Source organism: Bicyclus anynana, chromosome Z (genome assembly GCF_947172395.1).
Source record: "Bicyclus anynana chromosome Z, ilBicAnyn1.1, whole genome shotgun sequence".
NCBI classification, from domain to species: domain Eukaryota; kingdom Metazoa; phylum Arthropoda; class Insecta; order Lepidoptera; family Nymphalidae; genus Bicyclus; species Bicyclus anynana.
In genome coordinates, this window is record NC_069110.1 from 20306562 (window position 1) to 20332892 (window position 26331).

The 26331-nt window shown below is 34.8% G+C and overlaps 1 protein-coding gene across 2 annotated transcripts in view; it reads right to left on the minus strand.

Moving 5' to 3' along the window:
- Positions 1-25874, minus strand: part of LOC128199715 (gamma-aminobutyric acid receptor subunit beta-like) — a 107723-nt gene extending 81849 nt beyond the window's left edge. For both annotated transcript variants that reach the window (XM_052890647.1, XM_052890648.1), the window contains exon 1: positions 25733-25874. In XM_052890647.1, the coding sequence (XP_052746607.1) occupies positions 25733-25809 (77 nt within the window). In that variant the 5' untranslated portion in view covers positions 25810-25874. The remainder of the gene's footprint in view (positions 1-25732) is intronic.
- Positions 25875-26331: the final 457 nt, after the last annotated feature.

The following is a 26331-nucleotide window of genomic DNA, read 5'->3' on the forward strand; positions in this document are numbered from 1 at the left end:
AAATATTACACAAGGAAATCCATACAAATATAATGTATTTTATTAATAAAATCAAATGTACAAAAGTAGAACATTTTGGAAGATTGCTAATGATAATTACACCGCCGCAAAGTGTACAATTTAGTTATTATGGCACAAAACTAAATATATAAACGTACCTAAGTTCAAAATTTAGAAAATGAGAATCTAAATAGCATTTTATTATTAACAACAATTACATCTTTGAGAACAAAAACTGTTTTACACTAAATATTATAAATAGGTTGGAAAGTATTTTAACCTTCCCATCTCCACTTTAATTTTTAAATCACGGTTTTAGTATTTTATAAGAATAAAATTGCCTTCCAGGGCAGGTTGGTAAATAAATAAAAAATTGTAGCCTTAAACAACTTAACAATTTCATTGTCAACGTTGTCCTGTCCCTTTCTATCGTAGTAAACTAATTCAAGCGTAAAATAGTCCTTACGGAGGTTACGTGGGCTTAAAATAGATTTCCTGAAATACCTACTGACTATAGTGCAAGGCAAAATAGACTTTAGTTATGAAGGAGAAAGTCTACGATACAATCTGCAGAGTACAATACCCTATCTCCTTCTAACCCTTCAGTAATGTTGGAGTAGGATAGCAGATGCGTAATTTTATGAAAAGATTTCGGTTTTGCCGAGCTGCGTAGTTTCGAACGATTATGTAATACTCAAACAAAGACATATATGTGAGAAATTAAAAAGTTGCATGGGCAAGTTTATTTGATTTTAGAGGTTTTCTATACTCATATTATGAAGAGGGTTGTTTTTCGTTTCTAAGGATTTAACTTAAAAACTACTCCTTAAAAGTTATTTCACTATTAGAAAGCGATGTCGTTGCCGAGTAACGTACCTACGTTACTCGGCAACGACATTTCTAGTAGTTTTCATGGAAAATATACTCGTGAAAACCTTTTCACGAGTATATTTTCCACGTTTGAATTTCTATACTATTTGACTCAGACCAATTATTATCTTCTATTGGACGAGGTAAGCTCACACATCGAAAATATTTGACACTTAATAAATTTATGCAGTTTCCTTATTTCTTTCCTTTCCTTGAAATATTTTTTAAAATTGGCCAGCTAATTCCTGAGTTAAAACGGTTTGGTTATCTATAATAATCAGTTTTCATAATAATAAACATTGATACTCTCCCAGAATACAGAATACGTATTCTGATGATGCAGGATAATATTATGTTTACAGTCATCGCATTTTCCTAAATTAGTTGTCATTAACCTATCTTACTTTCTTACTTGTTTATTAAGGTAAGTTTGATTGTTTGTAACGCTTTTTTGAAGGCTAATCGATTTAAAAATTATTTTACAATTTGATAAGTTTATTATCAGCGAGAAACATAAGCTGTATTATACTCCTGTATTCCCACGAAAATTTACGCATGTGAAACCGCGGGATGTCTGTAAGTTCTATTATAATAAAGCAAAGATTTAAAGAAAATATTATACCCAACGATTTCAACTGAAAGAACTATAATTGTGCATGTAAACACAAACAGCTACGGGAAGTCCCTAAGGCAAACTTTATTTACTTTATTTTCCTTTAGTTTTCTACAGCATTTATCAAAATGATTTATCTATGCCATTGAGGTTCCTAAAACTTTTATATTGTATCGTACATAATATATATTTTTTTTAATATTTGCTGTCTTTTTTTTAATATGACTAATTTTCAATTCCCCTCCAACTAGATGTGAAAGATAAGAGTGGGCAAAAATTTAAATAAATGAATACCGTTAAAAGTCACAGGTCTATTTTGGTCATTACATCATGAATCATATAGGCGAATCATCAAAACTCTTTCATTTTCTCTCTTTTTAATGGTGACAGAAAAGAGAAAAGAGCATTTTACAGCATACTGACGAAAAAGCTGCTTATATTATTGCCTTATTGAATTTTTGCCATAAAATTACAAAGCGTATCGCGGCATTGGAAAATGGAAAATGGAAAATACGAGTGCATTTTCTTTGCTTGCACTGTGGTTAGAGTTGTTGACGTAGCTATTTGCTACTGCGGTAATAATAGATTGCTTTTTGCATAAATTATTAGAAATTGCGCTATAACGTTAGAACAACGAGTATTTTAGAATGATTTATTTTAAAATAAGTTATTTACTCGAGTTAGTAATTGCGAGGTTTTATTTTGTTGATTTTTCTAAAACTGGCTCAAATATCAAATAGTTAGATTGTGTATGGCTTATGAGGCTTATAATGATTGAGTTTTCGGCCACTGGCCAGGTTAGGGCGAGGCCACGATGAAAAGAAGAGAGGTTCAGGAGAGAGAAGAAATCGAGAGAGCTAAAGATACTGTCAGCGCGAAAAAATGATAAACGGTTCCGAGCTGACGAAAGAGCACAGGGCACAGATATTTTTAGTTTGTGGAAGTCTGACATACCCTGCCTGCTCAAAAAAAAAAGAGCGAGGATCAATCCCATGACCTCTTGTATTGGGTTTAGCTCATCATTATCCCTGATGAAATAAATGAATGAACATAAGTTTATAACATATATACATGGTGTGTTGTATTTATTTATTGTATTTCAAAATAGCGTCTCAAATGGTATTTCGATCATGTGCGTTGCCTGTTGCCTGGAAGTGATCACTATTAGTGAAATAGTCTACTGCAAAATTATTGTATTCTTTTGTTATTTTTACCCGTCTATGGCGAAGCCAATAGGCAGGGTAATGAATTTGGTAGTCTATGTATGTATGTATGTATGCGTGAAAGTTCCACCGTAGCGCCTAAACTACTGAACCAATTTTACTGAATGAGGTGTCATAAGATTGGTAATAATAGCCAAAGGTGAAATATGTTGTATCAAAATTTTGTATGACAGAATTTTTAAACTCAGATTCTTACCTAAAAAAAAGTTAAATAATTGGTATCAAATTGAAGGAGAACCAAATTACAAATTTGTATATGTATATCATATTGTTTATGACTGAAACAATAATATGATATATATATCATATTTTAATACTTATCTTACTTTATTTTAAAATGCGATAGAAGGTGCAGTTCATGTGGTCCAGTCGTTTCGTTTACTTATCTAAATAATGAGAGGATGTTGATGTTGCACGACTAATGTGAGTGATCGGGAAACGGAAAAGTATTAAACAAAAAAAAAGTTCAAATACTATAACCCGACTACGTAAAAAGGGGTCTAAAAAAAACAAATCATGAAAATATTTATAAGAGAAATGTAGGTACAAAAATGGTCACGGTAAAGCCGTGGTCGCGGCTCTTTTTTGTTACCTACCTACCCATTACCTACATAACTAGCATGTACCTATGTTTAAAATGGAGGTGTCCCTGGTATAATCACAGTTAGACAGTGACCATTTTTGTACCTATGAATTTCTCTCTTTCAAACCGAAATATTTTCTTGTTTTGTCCTATTTAGACCTCTTTTCAGTTGGGTTATAGTTTTTAAACATTTTTTTTCTTCTTTTCTAGTAGTCCACGCCCATGGTTTCTTCGGCGTATATCCTGTTCCCGTCAGAATATATTTTTATTTTCTCTGTTGTAAAGTAGCCTACTTACGTGACTAATTACTAATTTATATTTCAACTAAACTTATAATATATTATTATTATACAAAGATAATATCCAATAACTTAATCTTAGTCTTTAACTAACTATTACGTCATTAGGTCACTTTGTTCACGTGATCTTCCATGTAGCACTTAACACTACACTATCACTAGTCACGAAACACTAACTCAAATGGTTTGGTCCGTTTAAGTCTTCTCACTGTATTTGTAACTTCGAGTAGATGGATTGCTCGATATTTACTTGATAAACATCGAGGCAATCCGTTAGGATATGGGGATCATGAATATCCGTCAGAATATGGGATGCCACCTACAAATAATGTAGCTAACGTTTAGTGGTAAAAGAAATTTCAAATTCGGTTCTGGAGATACAAAGATAGGGGATAATCTTTGGATTCAATACCAAAAGCTATAACTCTTTATAATATTAGCATAAATACATAAATAAAAACATGAGCCTTACTATTCCTGCATTCCCACGGAAATGAGAACGTAGATTAAGCCGCTAGTCTGTTATTATTAATAAAGATAATAATCTTTATTTCAGATAATAAACTCCATAAAATTATTAAATTACATGAAATCGATTAAATTTTATTATGCTAATGTTAGTAATGTTAGTTGACAAAGGTACTTACAACTAAATTAAAATTAAAAATTTATTTAAATATATTCTACGTATTTCTATTTGAAGTTTCAACGCAATCATTAATAGTGAATAACCACTATTTAACTTTTTGGGTGTTAACACTAAACAGTGACGTCATACGAAAACTTTTACACTAATTGAGTAATTCACGGCATGTCAATAAACACCCATCGAAAATGTACACAGCAAATAGCCTGCAGAATACTCCACAGCGTTGAATTTGGTTTAAAAACGTTCAAGCAATTTCCTGAACTTTGACGGTTGAATTTATTTCATTTGCTTAAATAAAAGGTTTACTTTGTTTGGTTTTCAGTACATAAAAATAAAAACGACGTGTCTGTTTGTGTTTTCAAAAGGATTTGATCAAATTCTAGTTATTTAAACTTTAACTACCGATAAATAGACTATTTTTGAAACTTTTTACTTGACTGTCTGTTTATCCAATTTAATCTTAGGAACAGCTGAACTGTTTTTCACGGGACTTTCACTTGAATATAGAGGAGGTTATTGAACAACATAATTACTTTTTATCCCGAAAAATGTGCGGTTCCCACGGTATTTAAAATATCTGATCAGTAAATTGAATAATATCAGGCTTTCCTTTAAGGAGAGAAGAGTTATTAAACCCACCATGCTGCACCGCGGGTCGGCGGGCGGAGGAGTTTTTTTTAATATACTTGCACTTGACTACAATCATGCCTGGTGGAAAGCAATGATGAGTCTAGGTTGGAGCACGCATGCCAAGAAAATGCCTATTCACTCTTGCCTTGAAGATGCACACATCAAATGTGGGTGTTAATGTTTGGCTCTGTGACTCTCACTATTAGAACTTAATGATAACTATGACCTCCCCCCTAGACACAGTTGGTCTATTCACTAATTTGGTATTTATTAACAACCTATTAAAATAAACATAATTTAGTAAATTATGTCAACTAACTTACATCAAAGTTAGTGAATAAGCCCGCAGAAATCTTTTTTAGAAAAGGTATAAAACTTAACTTTATTTTTTTATATAAACATCATTTCAACTGAGATACGTCATCTTCTTACTATATGATATCCACGTATACCAGTAGTCACCGGATGATATTGCATTACATACATAGAATCAGTTTCGTATATATGTCATACGTCAAACTAGTGAATTAGTCTGCAGTGATGTAAAACCCGAGACTTGTCAGATTTCAGCTTATACTGAGTATTTCTTTCTAGAAGAAAGAAAAAAGCGCAATATTTCACAGAACTAGGATTTTTTAATTTTTTTTTTAAAGTTAACCCTTGACTACAATCTCACCTGATGCTAAATGATGATGCAATCTAAGATGCAAGCTGGCTAACTTGTTACGAAGAGGATGGAATTTTCATCCCTTTCAACCCTTTCAATTTCTACACGACATTGTACTTGAACGCTAAATTGCTTGGCGGTAACTTCGACAGTAGGGTGGTAACTAGCCACGGTCGAAGCCTCCCACCAGCCAGATCTGGAGCAATAAAGGAAACCTCAATCGGCTCAACGGGGGATTGAACCCAGACCTCCGTTTTATAAATCCACCACGCATACTACCGCGCCACGGAGGCCGTCAGAACTGAAACTGAAAACTATATGATACGAAGCCACGTAGGCTTGCGTATGGACCGATAAAACAATGACGTATTTGTAAGGCTTCCACGCTGTTACCGTAACCTGAGTATTTTTATAAGTAACTTAAGGTTTCATTATAAAATTGTTGTTAATTACATATATGACTAAATAGTTATAAAACCAATAAACAATACTTATTATTTTTTATGTCACTTCATCGGTTACGAGGCTTAAGTGATTAAGAAATCGCTGATCAGGGCTCTAAGTTAGGCAACTCCTCACATTTCGCGTGGCTGTTTCAAGCAAGCGCCTTTTGATCCGAAAACCGTATTTAAAACCTTTGACATAAATGTATCTTCTGTCAACTATTTTAGAGCCGGACACGTTACGAGCACTTAACGAAGGTAAGGGTATTAAATTCCCGCACACTGTATGAACTTAAGTCCTTAAAGTCATGTGAGGACGAGACTTAACATAAGATGCACTCAAATTAGTTTCAAACTGAAACATTCTGTGCAATTTCGTTTCCATATATTTAGTTACTAGCGGATGCCCGCGACTTTGTCCGCGTGGAATTCAGTTTTTCACAAATCCCACGGGAACCATGGATTTTTCTGGGATGAAAAGTAAGCCTATGTGTTAATCCAGAGTGAAATCTATTTCCATTAAAAATTTCAGCCAAATCGCTTCAGTAGCCGCAGCGTAAAGGAGGAACAAATACACATTCACACAAACTTTCGCCTTTAGAATATTAGTGTGATTAACGAACAACAAGCGGATCAAATTCTCAGGTTAATGTGAATTTTAATGTATATAATGATTTTTTAATAGAAAATAAAAAAGTGTGTGTTATAAGTTTGACGTATCTGTCTGTGTAGACTATAGTGTTAGGCTTTCGCAAAGCTACTAGTTATGCTACTGTTACACTTGCTCATTTCAAGCACGAAAGCATGCTACTATTGAGCAGTTGCTACTTATTAGCATGTGTATCGCAACATTGCTAATAATGAGCATGCTTATTTCAAGCTTGCTCAAGAATCAACAGTCGTGTGATTTATGAGCATGCTACTTGCTGTGCGGATGGAAGGGGCGTGCTTTTAGCGCGTCTGAACAGGTTTGCTTATTGAGTATGCTAGACGATCAGCATTGCTATTCTGTATTCTCTTCACCTTTATCTCTCCCTGTCTAACACGATACTATAGCCAGAGAGCGATTTAGATAAAAATTAGCATGTGTAATTGGAATGTTTGCTTTGAGAATGCTTATTCAGGAGCATACTTAAAAATGGCATGCTTATTATTAGCAAATGTAAACTAATGATAAGCATGCTCGTATAGAGCATACTTAATAGCACGTTTTAGCATGCTATTTTTGAGCATGTGTAAGAGTACCTTATGAATCACAACATCTATATTAACAGGATGAAATTGCAATCGAAAGCAATTATCGAATCCTCGCTCGCCACGGTAAGCATAATCTCGTTGCCATACTCGAAATGTATATCTTCGTATGCACTGAAAATGATATTTGCCATGTTCATGCCTCAGTCGGCACTAGATTGGGTCTTTCCATTAATACTAAATGTCCATAACAGCTACACTGCGATGGCATGGCAATTTCGCCTGCGGGATTGCAATTATATGGGTATTGCATTTCAATAGGCTGAATTCAGATGTCGACGAGTTATGACTTTGATATTACACTTTTATTCATAGTTAAAAATAATGGACTAAGCAGTTGGTTCTTTTGATGGAAAGTGCGAAATCATTGACTATGAACGAAGCAGCGTGTAGCAACTTGTTTCTTTTTTTTATCGTAAAGGAGGATAATTCTCATGGACACCCGTTTAAACTTAAAGTGTCGGTGTTAAATCTCGCTCGCTTGTAATTCCATCGACATCCATGTCCTTTATACCGAAACACTGCAGTAGGTACTAGTTGGGATATAAATAGTAGTAGTATAAATAGGCACCTCCGTAGTACTTTGCTGGACAAGCTCTACCACAGCCCACAAGAATCTGTTTGTCTTTATACTTGTCCGGGCTAACATCTGGAGCGGCTGAGCCGATTTTAATTTGGACTTTTTAATAAGAAAATAGAGGAGGTTGCGTAGCAACATTTATGCTATTTTTAACAGATTTGTAAAAAAAAGAATTTGACGTGTACGAAGTCGCGGGCGTCCGCTAGTATTATAATAAATGAGTCAGAATTAAAATTTTAATGTTCTTTATAATCTTAATATATAAATGCGAAAGGTTATTCACCACGAAATTTCCAAAACCGCTTTATGTACAAAGCTGAAATTTTGCAGAGAGGTAGTATAAAGTTAGTAGGTATCCACTGAGAATGGATTTTGCGATAGGGCCTTTTTATTATTAATAAGAATAAAAATCTAAGGGCGGACGAAGTCGCAGGTGTCCGCTATTAGTTTATATTTCTGAAAACAATATTGAAGATTGTTAACACAGAAAAGATTAAAAATTGATATTGACGGATAACTAATCCGTCAATATCAATTATAACATTTATAAAAATAAAGCTAAATCTGAAGTCCATCAGTAAAAAGTTCACTGACACAACAAATATAATTCCATTAAACAGCAAAGAACTAAGAGAAACAACTCTACCTTTTATTTAAAAAAATCATTCATTACAAAGTTATAACAATAGAAAGAAAACGTTGGGAAATAAATAAAGAACATTGGCATAGAGCTTAGTTAGGAGCACCGAGAATACAGTTTTTTGTTTCAATTAGCTTTAAATGTATAATTGAAAAGTCTGCTTAATGCAAAAACAAACAAAACAGTTCATAACGAAGCCTTCAGTAACCAAGAATTATTGATTCTTTCTAAAGGACTAGTGGACGCCCGCGACTTCGTCTGAGTAAAACTCGCTGTAAACTTTCAACTACCCCTATCACTACCCTACCCCTACCCTACCCATACCCTACCCCTACCCTACCCCTATCTTACCGCTAACCTACCCCTAATCGAGCTCAGCAGTGAGCCAAATATGAGTTGATAATGCATAAATGAAATACATACAAGGTAGTCAAACTTAATCTATTTGGTTTAATCAAAGTTACTTTATTTATTTCAAATTATTATTTCATTTATTTTAATCAGGTTTAATTTACAAACACTTTTGAAAAGCAAGTTATGTCATGATTTAAAGGTAGTAATTGAAGTCGAAAACTTAAAATTAAAGTTACTAGGGTTCCAAAGCGCCTCGGTCTGAGAAGAGCCCACAACAAACTGAGCCAAGGTTTTTTTTTTTATTTACCACCATTATACAAAGTTACTCATCTAGAACTAAGCACACAATCGTATAGTGCAGCTCAACATCAAGCTGTTTTATCATTTATACGTGTAATCTAATTATTTTAAAAGCGGAAATATTTCTTGGAGATTAAGTTTTTATTATTATATGCAGGGTTATTGAATCAAGCGAGCGATGTCGTATTTTTCTCATTCCATATTGTTTAAGCCAAGATTACTTTAACTAGTTTATATATCAAATTCCATATTTTCAAGCATGTTTGTGTAAAGCCCTTTTCATAAAAAAAGTCCCTTAGATGCGACGCTGATAGCGACATTAGAATTGTCATTTGGTAATGTGGGTCTTATTGTAATTTCTGTAAGGCCCTGTCAATATAAGTTCAGGTTCGGGACTTCTTTCATGAAAAGGTCTCTACAAAAGTATCTTGAATGTGAGGTCCACACTAATTCAAGATGAGTCAATAAGAAAGATATTCCAAGTAAAAATAATAATTTACAATTAATTATAGTATATGCGGAGAAACATAAAACTTTTCCATCAAAAATAAACGATTTTGTAGAATCCATACAAACTTTGTTTGCCTCTTTCATAACAAACCTCCTTCAACAAATCCTCTTTCTCTCATAACAAGCTTTGTTTTAACTTCAAATCTTCAATCATAATTTTTCGTCATCCATTGATATAAGACCTATGGAAACTGTAACTTTAATTTTAAATATTTCACTTAAGTCACTTCTTTGTTTTTATTATTAAATAAAAAACTCAGACCTTTGGAATTGTATCACACTCAAATTTACCAACAAAATTGTCAGTCATTTTTTGAGGGTGGCGAGGTAATCTCACACAATATTTAACACCAATAACTATATCTTTACTGTACACTCAACTATAAATTGATATCGTACAATACACTTATGAGTTATTTATATACTTTTGCCAGAGGTAACCTCTAGAGAGGCAGGTTCTATGGTGATTAGTCTGAGACAAAAAAGCAGCAGATATATCTGTATTATTACACGCAGAGAGAGCAGTGATAGCCCAGTGGATATGACCTCTGCCTCCGATTCCGGAGGGTGTGGGTTCGAATCCGGTCCCGGGCATGCACCTCCAACTTTTCAGTTGTGTGCATTTTAAGAAATTAAATATCACGTGTCTCAATCGGTGAAGGAAAACATCGTGAGGAAACCTGCATACCAGAGAATTATTTTCATTCTCTGCGTGTGTGTAGTCTGCCAATCCACATTGGGCCAGCGTGGTGGACTATTGGCCTAACCCCTCTCATTCTGAGAGGAGACTCGAGCTCAGCAGTGAGCCGAATATGGGTTGATGACGATTACACGCAGCGGAAGCACGGACTGGAAATAGCGTTTACAAGACGGTACGTGCCAAACATCAACCAATCACAAATCAACCCTGTCATGCATTGGCATTACTTATATTCAGATACGGTGTTTTGTAGTAACACTTAAATGAGGTCATCGCACATGGTTACATATACTGGCATTTAAATATTTTTTCCTGACTTAAAATATTGAAATCTCATTAATAGTATAAAAACAGTAGTAGCAAATAATAGGGGACTTATAACAATCTGCAATTATTCAAAAGTGTATTTAGATACTGTTTTAGATACAGTGCCATAAATGCATAAATGATACCTATCCTGAGGACTCATTACGATGGTGAGGGAATGTTTTATTTTGTACTGTTTGTACGTATAAAGTTTACCTAGCTCACGGCACTGGAATTTTTTTTTGTCATGGCACGGCAACATCGTTGACGATATTTTTTTGCCTTCCCGGCCGTGTTCCCGTGGAAAATTGTGTTGTAACTTTACTTTTTTATTTGTTTTTCTAACTGTATGTTTGTATGTTGTGTGAAATGATACCGTATTTTAATAACTTCACCCGTTCGTTAAAGTAGCGACACGTTAGAAGCGCTACAGACCTTCAGTTTTAACTGCGCAGTTTTATCTAATCAAAATTTCAATCAAAATCATTACAAAACACGCAACGATATTTTATACTAGAGATATGGCATTAGCGCATTTAAACTGAGGCGGACGAATGTGCATATGTTCGGCAATTGTCTTAATTTCCTTATTAAATAACGAAAGTTATAGAAACAAATAATACCTAAATATATAATGTAATTAAACATAAAATAGTGCATGTGTGTTCTCAGTGGAGTAGCTATTAGCTAAATTCGGAACACTTTTTGTGGTGATTTTGTAGGGACGTGACATATTTATAACTTAAGATATCGTAGAAAACACGTCACATATGCAGCGAGCTTAAGTAAAATATAACATCGGCGGTATTAATTGTGATCCAGACTTTAAAATAAAACCGTTGTATTTTAATAGGATAAATGATGAATGAAATAATTGTGCAAATTAAAATGAATGCCGATATTCAACGCCCCAGGTGATCATGGAGCCTGAAATTTCGCAACTCTACAATGGAAGTATTATTCTCTCTCATTTATTTATTACTTCTTTTTTTTAAAATTTTTAACAACATAAGTATAATAAAATACAAAACATTATTAAAAATTTATAAAAAAAAAATTCACCCTCCCGCTGCGGGACATTTGAGTGTCCAAGCAACCGGTGGTCAGGGCTCCAGAGTGAGGAACCTCCTCACAATACGCGCCGTCTCAAGAATCACTGCCTTTTGTATCCGACTCTTGATCCAACAGTTAAGCGAAAGCTTCTTAAGATGTTGGTCGAAGCTTTTCGCTATAAGACCATTGACTGAAACAACTACCGGAACAATAATAGTTGACTCAACATTCCACATGGCGGTAATCTCGTGAGCAAGGTCCAAGTATTTTGATACTTTTTCCTTTTCGGCTTTAACCAGATTATCGTCATGTGGAACAGTAATATCAACAATTATTGCACGACGCACTGACCGATCGACTAGCACTATATCAGGTCTATTGGCTACAATATACCTGTCAGTGATAATCGTTCGGTCCCAGTAGAGCAATGCACTGCTATTTTCAAGAACTGACGCTGGGTCGTACCTATAGTAAGGCATCTCAAAATCGATAAGGCCATATTGAAGAGCAAGCTGTTGGTGGATTATCTTGGCTACTTGATTATGTCTGTGCAAGTATTCGCCGTTAGCAAGGTGAGAACACCCGGACACAATATGCCTGAGGGACTCCCCAGGACGATGACACGCTCGACAGATGTCTAGAGTGCCATCTTTCATAATGTGTTTCCGGTAGTTTCTCGTCTTTATAACTTCGTCCATAATTGCACAGACAAAACCCTCGGTTTCCCCAAAGAGGTCACCGAATTGCAACCAAGATACAGATGTTATTTGATCTACATCCGGCCCAGTAAGGGCCTTGTAGAATCGTCCATGCAACTCCTTGCTCTTCCATATTGCCACACGATCTGAGTTACTGATTACTATAGGCTTGCGCCAGTTCTCTTTGCCTAGGGATAGCGGGGTAAGTCCCTTATCCACTGCAACGACATCCTGATACATACTCACATTCATCTTGAGAAAATGATCTCTGAGATTGCACACCTCACGATTATGGAGGTTCCTGGCGTTTAAGAAGCCACGTCCTCCACACTTGCGTGGGAGGTACAATCTCATTACAGATGAACGGGGGTGATGCATCCGGTATGACGTCAGCAGTTTACGGACTTTACAGTCCAGGGAATCCAGTTCGGTTTGAGTCCACTTTAGAATGCCAAAAGTGTATATGAGTAAGGGCATGACCCAGCTATTAAAGGCACGCACCTTGTTACCGCCTGATAAAAGACTTTTTAGGACTTTTTTCAGGCGGCCAAAGAAGCGTTCCTTCACTACCTGTTTCATATTCCCTGCCTCAATACAAAGTGCTTCTGTCATTCCAAGGTATTTATAGGTCTCGCCTTCAAGGAGTGATCTAAGAATGACAGTTTCTGAAATAACTATATTCTCGGAGCTCACTATCCTTCCTCGCTCTACATTGATGACCGCACACTTGTCTACACCAAATTCCATCCTTATGTCATTGCTAAAGGTTTGAGTAATCTTCAGTAATGACACTAGGTCTGTACGCTTTGATGCATACAGCTTGAGGTCATCCATGTAAAGCAAGTGAGATATGAGCTCACCACCCCTGCGAAGGCGAAAGCCTAGCCCTGAATCCCGCAGTAAAGTACTGAGAGGATTAAGGGCTAGACAAAACCATAAAGGGCTCAAACTATCGCCCTGGAAAATACCTCGCCTAATCCCTATCAGTTCATTCGATTCAGAACACTCAGAAGCGCCTGGGTGACGAAGAACTGTCATCCACTGTCCCATACATGACTCAAGAAAAGAGCATAGTGTTGTATCGACCTTGTACAACCGCATGACCTCCATGAGCCATGAATGAGGCACCGAATCATAGGCCTTCTTGTAGTCTATCCAAGCAGCCGTGAGATTTTTTCTGTTTCGCCGAACCTGTTGGCAAATAGCAGTGTCTATGAGGAGAAGTTCCTTTGTACCACGAGACCGGGCCTTACATCCATTCTGTGTTGGGGCCAAAATATGATTTGCATTTATATGCATCGTTAATTTTGATGACAGAATGGATGTAAGGAGCTTATAGATGGTGGGTAAGCATGTTATCGGTCGGTAGTTTAAAAATAAACAAGTTACAATTTAAAATTGAAATTTGATTTTTATTTACTATGAATTGTATTTGATATTTATTAGTACTTTGCGATTTTGTATTTAGATTATTTCTGATATTCCTTTTTTCCTGTATATTATATTCAATATGAATCAAACAATACTTTATATGTTGCTCTAGAACTGCTTGTGTAAACCAGACCCGAAGTTCAAGCAACAGGCACTGCCGTACTGTGACAAAACACTGTATCTAAGAAACATTAAAAAAAAATCTTTATTTTTAGTCCTCTATTGTTTGTTATATACAGGTCATACTGTTAAAGCATCTTTCGGTATTTTCAAGTGTTAAAATATTGTACTTCCAGTATATCTAATCATGTGCGAGGACATCATTTATGAGTGTTACTGCCATACATGTATGTATGTAACGCACGATCTCTGAAATTGAGGCAAGTAGTTCAGGAACGCTTTCTGCGTGCTTGACGAGGATTTTCCGGCTATACGGGGTATTTTTGTCACCCGATATATTGATTATATATGATATATAATTGTTTACAGAAGTCTCACCCTATGTTATTGAGGCACCCTCATGAGCCAAAGTTCCACCCTAATCTGACCACTTAGATTAATTAAACCATTACACCCCAATGAGGGCTGATAGCAAGGTCGCGGCTTAGTGAGAACATTCCCGGTGTCCAATCATTAATGTATGAAAAGATATTAATGTATGAAAAATTACTGATAGACAAGGGCTTGATTAACATTTTTTCGAGGAGTAGTGTTACAGATACAAATATTATATAGACAGAAAATATGGTAAACTATGTTTTCTAAAATTATGTCTTAGTACCAAAGGAGAAACCCAGTCTCCATACAAACTTGGGCCTAAATTATACGAATGGCTGGGGGAGACTTTGGCCGTGGATAGTTACCACCCTACCAACAAAGAAGGACCACCAAGCGAATTAGCGTTCCGGTACGATATCGTGTAGAAACCGAAAGGGGTGTGAATTATCATCCTCCCCCTGACAAGTTGCCCCGCTTCCATCTTAGATTGCATCATCATTTACCATCAGGTGAGATTGTAGTCAAGGGCTAACTTGTAAAGAATTAAAAAAAAATACGAATGGTACAGAGCTGAAAATTGACCATAAATTGGGACAATTATGGAGAATTCATGAGGCAAATTTTCAAAGAAATCTATGTTTGCTTTATCAGTTAAATTATTTGTTACAGGTGGGCAATAATTCGTATCCTTTAGTTATAGAATTAATTGCATTATCACTGTCAAATTGACAGGCGACAGTTTTAATAAGGATTTGACACTAACTTGACACATTTACTCAAAATATGACAATTTATAATGTCAAATCCTTACGAAAACTGTCAGTTTGCTAAACAGAACATTTGACATAATATTAGACAATGAGATCTTATTTATTGATTGACTTTGACATTGACAGCCCGCGTTGGCAAAGACAACTGACAATCAGTGAAGCGCAAGAGGATACATAAATCACTACGATCTATGTAAAAATATTGAAATCAGCTTATTCTCCCTGTTAGCGAATATTATACCGGCTAAGATTCTAATGGAGTAATCTAGTAAAATAAACAAGTATTTTGGTACATTTTTCATTTCTGTATCGTTCTGAAAAGTGGGCAATTTCGGACATCTCCTTTTTAAAATATTTTTAGTCGGTAAATGTACGAGTATACTGATTTCAAACGTGTTGTTAGTAAGTGCGTTTAATATTTTGAAAGCCGCTGCCAATAAATTAGCAAACACACCAGCTTAAATGCCGACCATTTTCAAACCAATACGCTTTGGTTAGGTAGTAATTAACATCCACTGATTTCAAATAGAAGCGTTGCCCAATTTACCAACAGCTTTCGTGTAAGTAATTGCGTGATATTATACACTCTCGAAGTCAATGACGTCAAACTTTAACAACATGGTGTAAGTAAAACGTTTATCCAACACTAGACTTTGTTGGCGAAGAAATTATAGAAATATTTCCATTGTAAAGTGCCTTGAATCTAGTATTTTATTATATCAGAGGATGTAACAGCCAGATCTTTGTCATTTTATAAAAGAATGGCCATGCTAGTAGTTCAATTCGGCAAGAAGTTATGGAATTTTAAATATTGTGGCCTTAGGAAGTGACTGAAGGATTTTAAAATAATTATTTAAATGTAATTACTAGCATTTCTAGTTAATGTTTAAAGAACATGCAATTATAGTTAAAATAACCATAATATGAATGTTCATTAACTTTTTGTTAAGATATTTTGCATGCAAACGTGCATGCATAAAATCTTAATGAAAAAAAATTCAACAGTTTTCTCTTCGTTAGTTACTAACTATGGAATCGCGTGATTTTTTGACCTTCATAGACGTACAGGTAACATTTTGTAAATAAACGGAACAGACCTTCAGGCAAAGCAAAAAAACATAACCAATATACAAACAAGCCATCTGAAATTGCATGCAACGGGAAAATTGTTTGATTTATTTCTCGATTTATATTCTGAAACGTATGCACGCAATTCTGACATTTGATTATTATTGCTAGCTGAAAACAAATTTAGAAAAATAGGCCAAGTGTGATAGATTTATGTAGATAATAGAAGTTTCAGTCGCTTAATCCCCGTTACGGGGTACATACGGGGATAGAATATAGCATACGACACTCCCGAAAAATATGACTTAATTGGTAAAAGAATTTTTAAAATCGGCTTAGTAGATCTAGAGATTACCCCCACAACCCCAAAAACATTATTAGCGAAAGTCTCTCAACTATGAACTACCCTCCACCATGGGATAGACGATAAAAATTCACTCACTTTGCATGAACGAAAGGAACCCCAAAATATATATTTAATTAACAACGGAATTAGTATGCAATTTTTAATAATCCAATTATGCTTTTTATTTTGGTCAACTAATAATTATTATTACTCTATAAAAAGCAATTGCGAATTAGTTGTTATAATTTTCCTTCTAATTTCTTATATCCTACTCTCGTAAATATTTCATCATCCCATAAACAACCGTTTATCTAGAGAGCCTAATATGTTACAAACGGATCCCTAAATTGAAAAATATTGGTAGAAAACTATATTTATTAAAAACCTATGCAACGGTACCCTATACTATGAAATAAACGAGTAAAAATATATGTATCCCCACTTTACATTCAGGGGAGGTACCCGAAATAATATATTTCTTAACATTTTATTGTACGACTTTGTTCACATTTTTAATGTACATTCTCATACTAATTAACATCTTTCTAGTAGTAAAAGCTATTCTCTACCGCGGACAGAGCATGGACGGACGGATGGACAGACAGACATGGTGAAACTATAAGGATTCCTTGTGGACTACGGAACCCTAAAAATACTCGGCTTAATAGATTGGGCTGTTGTCAAAGCTCAGTCACCCAGATATAATAAGCTTATGACGGCTACGTAATCAACGTTGAACGCTATGTATTTTCGTAGCAGACTCGTAGCATCGACGTGATTGCGTAGTAACAACGTGTCGATTCTATAATAACATTTAAGTTATTATTATCAGCGTATAAATAGCGCTACAAATGAACAACCTTATGAGCTACGAATTTTCCTACTTGAGTTAATTTGTCATACAATTTTTTTTTCCTCTAAACGTGTCATTCATTATGTCCATATTATTTAACTTCAAAATAAGCGTAGACGTAGTAAATTCGTATCAAATGTTTACTTGGTATTCAACTGTGTGTAATTTTTTTTACAAATAAGTTCAAACATTTTCTTCTTTCTAGAAAACTTTATATATTATATTCAATTTTGTGACATATTCATCTTTCTTGTATATTTAATACACTATGAACAGTATAAAAGTGAATAAATATTATGACCTAACAAATGAACTAACTAAAAATGGCTGTCGTTAGTCTGTGCGCCGTAGCAGTAGGTGCGAGAGGATTACCAGCATAATCTCTCTAAAAATTAATTTTATAATAAATCTAATCTAATCTGCTAAAAGACTTTGGCCTCTAGAACTGCAGTAAGTTCTATATTAGAAGGGGTATCCAAATCTGCTCTAATAGGATCTTACCAAATTTGGCTTGGCAGGGAAATCAACACTAGTCGTTTGCTCTTGCTTTGCTCGGAGTTTTTGTTTCTACCACGCGATGAACCCGGCAACCGCACGGTGAATCCATGGATTGCTAAGATATTCGTCTCCCGATCATAAACAAAAACTAAAATAAAGAGTGGCAACACGTGCTCTTCGAGACACTGGGAATAACAACTTTAAATTTGACCCAGTACTGAGATTGATATTTTATATTTCAAGTCATGACTACCAGCAAAATCTCTCTATGACTTGCTTAAAAACCTTGGCTTCTCTAAAACTGTAGCTAGTTCTATATTAGAACGGGTATCCAAAGCTGCTCTAATAGGATCTTACCAATTTTGGCTACACAGGGAGAACAACAGGAGCAGATGAGGGGAGTGTTAATTGATTGTCAAGAAATTCTTTTACCCTACATCCTGTGGTCACACGTCCTTTACTTTATCTGTTTACCCAAAACCTCAAGATTCGAAACCGCATAGGTTACCCCTCGAAAATCGAAGCAGTTTAAATAAATAAAGAAAAAAAATAAAAATAAACATAAACATTGCGCTATTTTATTTTTTTGTCATTCTGTTTTCCGTTGTAGCAAAGTAATTGGAGTGCTGCAGCGTTCTTCACTCATCATTTATGAGAAAGATTCTATACAACTGCATCTGGCGTGTAGATTTATAAAGACTAGAATAACAACTTGCTAGTCCGGCGGTTATTCTACAAACGGATCTATTATATTTTATTAAATTTAAATATTGATATATTCAGTCGGAGTCCCTAAGTTTGTATGAGACTACTTTAAATTAGTACCATGTTGGTAAAAAAATGAAATTTTCAAAATTTGCCTACAATTTAGGCAGAAATATCAAAGTCAGAAATTATGGGCCATCTTAAATCATTTAAAAATAAAAATAATAAAAACAACACCATCTTTTGAAATCATTACATCTATCTTTTGAATTGGAAAATACTTACATATTTACAAATATACAAATCTAAATAAATTGAATTATAAGCATATAATCGATTATTACCAAGGCATATCTATAATTTATATGTAAAGTAAACTGAATATTGACTACTTTAAAAATGTAAATTGACTATTGACTACGCCTGAGACGATAAATTTTGAACAACCTTGATATAAAAATCAATTGGACCTCAAAGACATAAGCCATACACAAGCATAACATTGAACTAGTACGAATGAAACATAAAGTTGGGAATATCAAAACATTGAAAAAAGCTCTTTTAATAAGCAATTGTGAGTGCGAATAAATTATCACGTTACAAAACATAGTCGGTAGAAACTTGCCCTTGCATTCTGAGTTCAGCCCTTGCAAAACTCATACAATACAACCCCAATGTATTTACGAACTGAGGGCGAGCATCGCAACCGAGTATAAAAGCATCAAAAAAAGAAGGCGTCCCATTGACATTGTGGAAAAAGTTTCTGGACCGAGCCTGCTTAGCCAGACATACTTCATTTTGGATGGCGAAAGTGTTCTATGTAAAGATTTTTTTTAATATTTTCTTCGGCATAACATAATAAAATTTTCTCACAAAGTCACTGGGCTTTGCGGCAACCGCAAGCAAGCTAGCTTTTTGGAAAACAACGTTAAAGACTTTGTTAAGAGAATCTACCGAATGGTTACCGCAAAACTAACTAGCGACTTATCATATTACTCCTCGTAGAAAATATTATTAACAAAATTAGGTTTTACAATTTGATAATTGAGGATCTGGTACTGAGAACACACTACTTTCCAAGTACTACGGTTCAAACTCTCTCAAACATCAGAGATCATCATCATCATCATATCAGCCGATGGACGTTCACTGCAGGACATCTAGGCCTTTTGTAAGGACTTCCAAACACCACGATATTGAGCCCCCTGTATTCAGCGAATCCCTGCGACTCGCTTGATGGGGGATCGACCAACACTGCGCTTTTTAGTGCGAGGTCGCCATTCCAGCACTTTGGGACCCCAACGTCCATCGGCTCTTCGAACTATGTGACCCGCCCATTGCCACTTCAGCTTCGCAACTCGTTGAGGTATCTTCTGCGGATCTCCTCATTTCTGATTCGATCACGCAGAGATACTCCTAACATAGCTAACCTAACATCAGAGATGCTCGTATATAATTCCTGAAATGAGGTAAGTCTGACTACTGCACGCCATCAGTTCACTCCGGAATATGACCAAAAGTATTTACAAAACGTCAAAAATCTCATCCCATCCATCGTGTGTACAACAGAGCTTTTACCGTATTTACACAGCTTTTATTTTCATTCAATGAGAGCGATGAATGAAAGATATTTTTAGATGACTACGCGTTCAATAAAGGTACTTTCGATTTCCGTTTCCACATAAAGCCGCGCCGCCATGCGACGCTGCAGATTCTCAGAATTGAACCGCTGTTACTGCGATCTTTTGAACTTTTATTATGAAGTGAACAAATCTTTTTTGCTTACAATTAACTAGTCTAGTTCTTCGTTAAACAAGAGGACGCCCGTTACTACGTCTGCGAAGAAATGGTCATACATTTTCGCCTAAGTCTTTTGATTGAACCTTTTAATAAAATGGACTCAGTAAACTATCCTCAGAAATTTCTGTCTGTTTCTTGGATATTTTACTTTTTTCCTTTAAAAAAAATATCTTGATATATATGAAAATAGAACTTTTTTATTTTTTTTCAAATAAATTCTAATTTTTCAAAAATCCACGGACACCAATGTCAATCTGTGGCCTTATATGTAGTTTATAAATATATATGATAAAATCCGCTATCTAAGTGCCCAATACAGGCTATACGCTTACTTGGGGGCTAATTGTGTGTATTGCGTAAGTATATTTATTTATTATTTATTAAATTAGGGAATACAGTTTACTGAATATATAAAGAATCGAAAATTAATTACATTAAGGAAAAGTAATAGTACATACGAGTCGTGATGGACAGCATGTCTCATTACATATACGTATTCATGTTAAACACATGACTGTGGTAATATTACGGCGCGGCATTTCGCCCTATTCAAATTAAATATCACAGGGTACGAAATATCTTTATTAATGGCGTTCATATTATGTTCATTATTAATTATTAATTAACGCTGTCGCTGTCCAATGATCGGATTTATAGGCAATTACTTCTAAATGAATATTTAATAGTCAATCAATACACATTATAATTATAATAATTCACTATATTTCCTTTTATTTTATTCTTATAGTAGGTTTAGTCATCATCATCAACCCATAATCGGGTCACAGCTGAGCACTAATCTTCTCTCATAATGAGAGGGGTTAGGCCAATAGTCCACCACGCTGGCCCAATGCGGATTGGCAGACTTCACACACGCAGATAATTAAGAAAATTCTCTGGTATGCAGGTTTCCTCACGATGTTTTTCCTTCACCGTTTGAGACACGTGATATTTAATTTCTCAAGATACACATAACTGAAAAGTTGGAGGTGCATGCCCCGGACCAGATTCGAAGCCACATCCTCCGGAATCGGAGGCAGAGGTCATATCCACTGGGCTATCACGGCAGCAGGTTTAGTAAGTGTAAATAATTGTACATATTTGATAACAGAATAATTAATATCTCGTAATAATGAAGAAATTTTAAAAATCAATAAATCGAAAAATGATGGTAAAATCACTATACACATAATGCGTCGGGTCTGTCTGCCTGTCCGCGTTAAAATTAAAAAATACGGATTTCTGGTAGATTTTCCAAACGATGGTGATATAAACGGAAAGTTTTGAAACATAATTTGTTAAGATTTTTTGTCAAACTGACTGGGGAATTACATAGAAAATGCTGTCTTATCCTTTAGAGTTATAGCAAAAATATATTTTGACGGAATATTTCTACAATCTCACCTGATGGTGAGTGATGATGCAATCTAAGATGTAAGCGGGCTAACTTGTAACCAATACTTTTAAGACTTAAAAAATACAAAATGCATTCATTAATTATTTCATCTTCACTTAACATCAGATGAGATTGCAGTCAAAGGCTAACTTGTAAAGAATAAACAAAAAAAGAGGTTATAAACAAATAAATGCCATTTCTCAAAAGGGTATGTTATTTAGATACAATGTTTTCTAATGGCACGGCAGCTTTGTGACCGGCGAAAACATTGCTGTAAAAGACAAATCTTAAAATATTTATCAGATTCGAATCGAAAACGATATGGGAGTGAACCAAAATGAAATAGTACAACACTTTTAACAGAAATAACGTGATATTTAACTTACGTAGAGAGTATTTTTGTGGCGTATTTTCAATTTAATCCGATTAGTTTTCGTTTGCGAATATTTGACTTTGTCGGTACCGATACAGGTTTTATCGGAGAGCGCTTTTTTCGTATTTTGGTTGCACTAAAGGATTTTTAACTGTGAAAAACGGTGTTATGGTTTTCGGACTTTCGTTTAAGTTTTCCTGAGCTTATATCTAAGGATCACTCCTCTGACTTCGTATTTTTTAAACATAAATACAAACAGCATTTAAATATGAAATATTAAAGCGGTAAAAGCTAGGTATTTTATAAAGGCCGTAATTACTTTAGAGGTTTTATAGTATGATACGCGCGTTGTCTAATAAATAAAGTGCCTTTTGCTTCGCAACAAAGTTGCCTGTAGTTGGAAACTCCAACGGGATTTCACTTAAATGAAAGTTTATACTTCAACGTTAAATGAGACAGCTAATCATATTAATAATGCTTAGAATTTACATTTCAGTGACAATAAAATATAAGATGTGTTGGTTATAATAATATTAATTGTCAACCCATATTCGGCTCACTGCTGAGCTCGAGTCTCCTCTCAGAATGAGAAGGGTTAGGTCAATAGTCCACCACGCTGGCCCAATGATCACGATGTTTTCCTTCACCGTTTGAAACACGTGATATTTAATTTCTTAAAATACATGTCCCGGACCGGATTTTAATCCACACTCTCCGGAATCGGAAGCAGAGGCTTAGTTATCCCTACCCTACACTACCCTACTCCTACCCCTACCCTACCCCTGCCCTACCCCTGAATTTATTTTTGTCAGAAAATGTGATAAATGAAGAACCGGTCCACCGATTTTGTGCAAACTTCTCATAAAGTAATACTAAATAGTCCGAACAAAGCCTAAACATTTGGTAGGATAGTGAGCCAAGAGATAAATGACAACTAGTGATAAGTCAATACTTTGGATTGTAATGTTGTAGAGGCAACGATTCCCGAAGATGCGATGGTTTCAGGGTAAAAAATATTTTGTAATAGACACCTAACTGTACCACCAAGCCCAGATTGATATTTAAATTGTTTTCAAAAATATCCAAACAAATTTTTTATATTGGCCTTGTGATTATGTGCTCAATCAAGTTATTAAAAATACACGAAAAAATATTGCAGTAAAATATAAAAAGTTATTGTATTTCGAACTGATGCACGTCTATTTTATTTAATCTGCTAACGTTATTACGAACTTTACGTTTGTACATAAAATACCATTTCTCATTTACTTGAAAGCACATTACAGGCTGTTCTACTTCTTTTCAACTTGGATATTGCCACCGCCGAATGTTGTTTTACCCTAATTACTTGTGATCTCTGTGAAAGACACACAAGATGCCCTGAAGAATGTTGAAAGTGGTTTTGGTAACGAGAATTCTTAGTCGTACTTAAAAATAGTGACTTTTAATTCTATATCTATAAATAAATTCAACCAACTTAAAAAATACATAAATGTACTACACTAAGCTTAACACAAAAGTATGATATCTGCTGATCGTTCATCAAGGTAATCCCCATTTAAAAACGAGTTTGTAGTACTGTATTCATTACATAATATTGATATTCAGAAATATTTTATTTTGCCGTTTTTATTAGTGTTAGCACAGTGAACGGTATCGCCACAGTACTGGCAATTTCGTAATTTTCATTTTAACACAAAATTACTGAACCGATTAACATAAAAATTAAATGGAACTAATCTGGAACTATACTTTTTCAAACAAAAAAAGAACTTTCATAATCGGTTAAGAAATGACGAAGTTATGAGTCAAAGATTAAAAACAAAAAAACATACGTGTCGAGTTGAGGACCTTCTCCTTTTTAAAGTCGGTTACAAATAGCATCTTCCCTGACATCTGCTACTGATCATTTTAAATAGTTGCAAAGCTAAAAGCGTAGTGCCAAAATAATTGTTGTCAAAAAGTTTGTGCCAAAAAAGGTGACTTAGTTATAATTTATTAATATAGAACCTAAATTTTGTTTGCACTGCCTTCAAAATAAAAAATAGTACGATGTAATTATTCACTTTTTAGTTTTGCATTATTTTGTTATCAAGTTTGATTACCTGCAGCATAATAATGAAATTTAGTTGAACTCCACAAACAAACATAGAAAGTAAGAATTAAATAAAGTGAAAATTTAGGAGTTGATAGTTCGCAGCCATTATACTAAAATTTTAAATGCTATCTGTTAAAGTCAGTTTAATCAGGTACAATAAGCAAACAGTTCATTACGTACACTAGGTATTATTAAGGTTTAGGTATATTGTAGTCTAGTGTTTGATTGGTTATTACGTTAAGGTATTAATTGACTTAGATTTAGAAATAACCCTACAAATAGCTCTTGTTACGTATGTTCAGGTATAGAATATGGTGTCCCAAAAACTTATCACGAATTTATGTTTTTATATCACACTATATTTTGTAACTTCACTGCATGTTGTGTTTATTTAGATTTTTTGTTAGTATTTTTCAAATAAATTTTCTTCTTTTTTATTAGCTCGTAGTTATATTTATTGGATAACACGATATAATATATAAGCTAATTAATTTGTTGTCTATTTAACGAGTAAAGTTATTTATAGGTTTCATTTGATATTATTATTGGATTGTAGTCGAAAAAGGAATTGTACAAACAAATAAATAGTGACAAATTTATAAAATAAAAGTAACAGATAGTTTTAAAATCTAAAAGCACCGAACATTGCTTTAACGAATATATTTTTAGACTGCGGAACAAAGTTTACTTCGCTGTTTGGAAAACTGTTCACCACACTCGTACCTACGTAGACAAAGCGATCACAAATATGGTCTCCATTTTTCTTTCATGGTATACGGTAAAGTAAAAAATAAAAATAAAATTAATAAATATGAACGAAATTTATAAATAAAAACAGTTTTTTTGTCGAGTCTAGTTTTAGGAATACTTTTAAGCTTGCAGGTTTATTACTCTGAACGCGATATCTCGATGCGCAAAAGACATGCTCTATTGTAGCGCTTTTACTCAATTCATACGTAAATCGATAACATTTTTGGCACCAGCTACCACAGACCGCAAGCCAAAAATTTTTTTTAAAGAAAAATAAACAAAAAATTAATTTTACAAAGTTCAAAGAATTAAATAAACTTTAAGTGGAATTCATAGAAACACGATATTTGAACTCCAATACCAGTGGTTACGCCTCGTTCTGCGCATGTGACCTTCTGAACTACGAGCGTAACATGCGGCATTCGTTAAATTGAAACTTTATTGACAAACTATTTGCGAGACATTTGCCTCACACTTTTCAATGGGAAAATAATATTACTGCAACTAGGAAGCCGTATGAACTGTTCAAACAACTTCGCAACAAAGTTACGAGTTACGCGTTGTGACGTCACAAACTTGCCGATGCGGTTTTTCAGGTGACGCGCTCGGTTTTTGAATTAGAATTTATTTTTAGCGTGTATTTTGATTTAAATTAAGTGGTGTTTATGTCATGGGATGTTAAAAAAAATACTAAAAATTAAAAAAAAAATTGCGCGTGTATTGGCGCGAATTTCCAATTTCCGTGCAGTGCGTAAAATGAATCATCATACTCACGCAACATAGTCGGCTAGCGGCAGGAATGCAGCCACGAGGGCCAAGAGTAGCGGCGCACTACGCGAGCGGCCAGTCATTGTGCACAGAACAGTGGCATGGGGTCGAGTCTTTGCAGCACTGCCGCTCGCGCTGTCGCCGCCGATGTCTTTCGGCGGACTAGTTTGAACAGCGACTCGCCACGCTCCCCGCTTCGTGCAGTCCTATTGATCCACGGCCTGTGCTCGTAATATCGACCCTCGCGCCGCCGTATAACACTCTTTCGACCTATTCCTCAATATGATGGGGAAACGGGCGGTCGCGAAAGCAAATCGATCGACGAGTCCCGAAAAAATCAATACTTCAAAAAAAAAAAAAAAACATTCAATAAACATGGCACAATCATTATTATGATTTAAATTGATTAATTAATTAAGTACAAAAAAAATTAAAAAATGTAAACAGAATTACGAACAGTTAGTTTTATTATTATATACTTACGTAAGTGCAAGCTAAATGCCAATTACAAAATTAAACTCGAGTACAAATAGATAAACTATGTAATTCGTGTAGAACTAGCTTTATGTTGGGAGAAATTTAATCTAGTAGTAGATAGGTAGGTA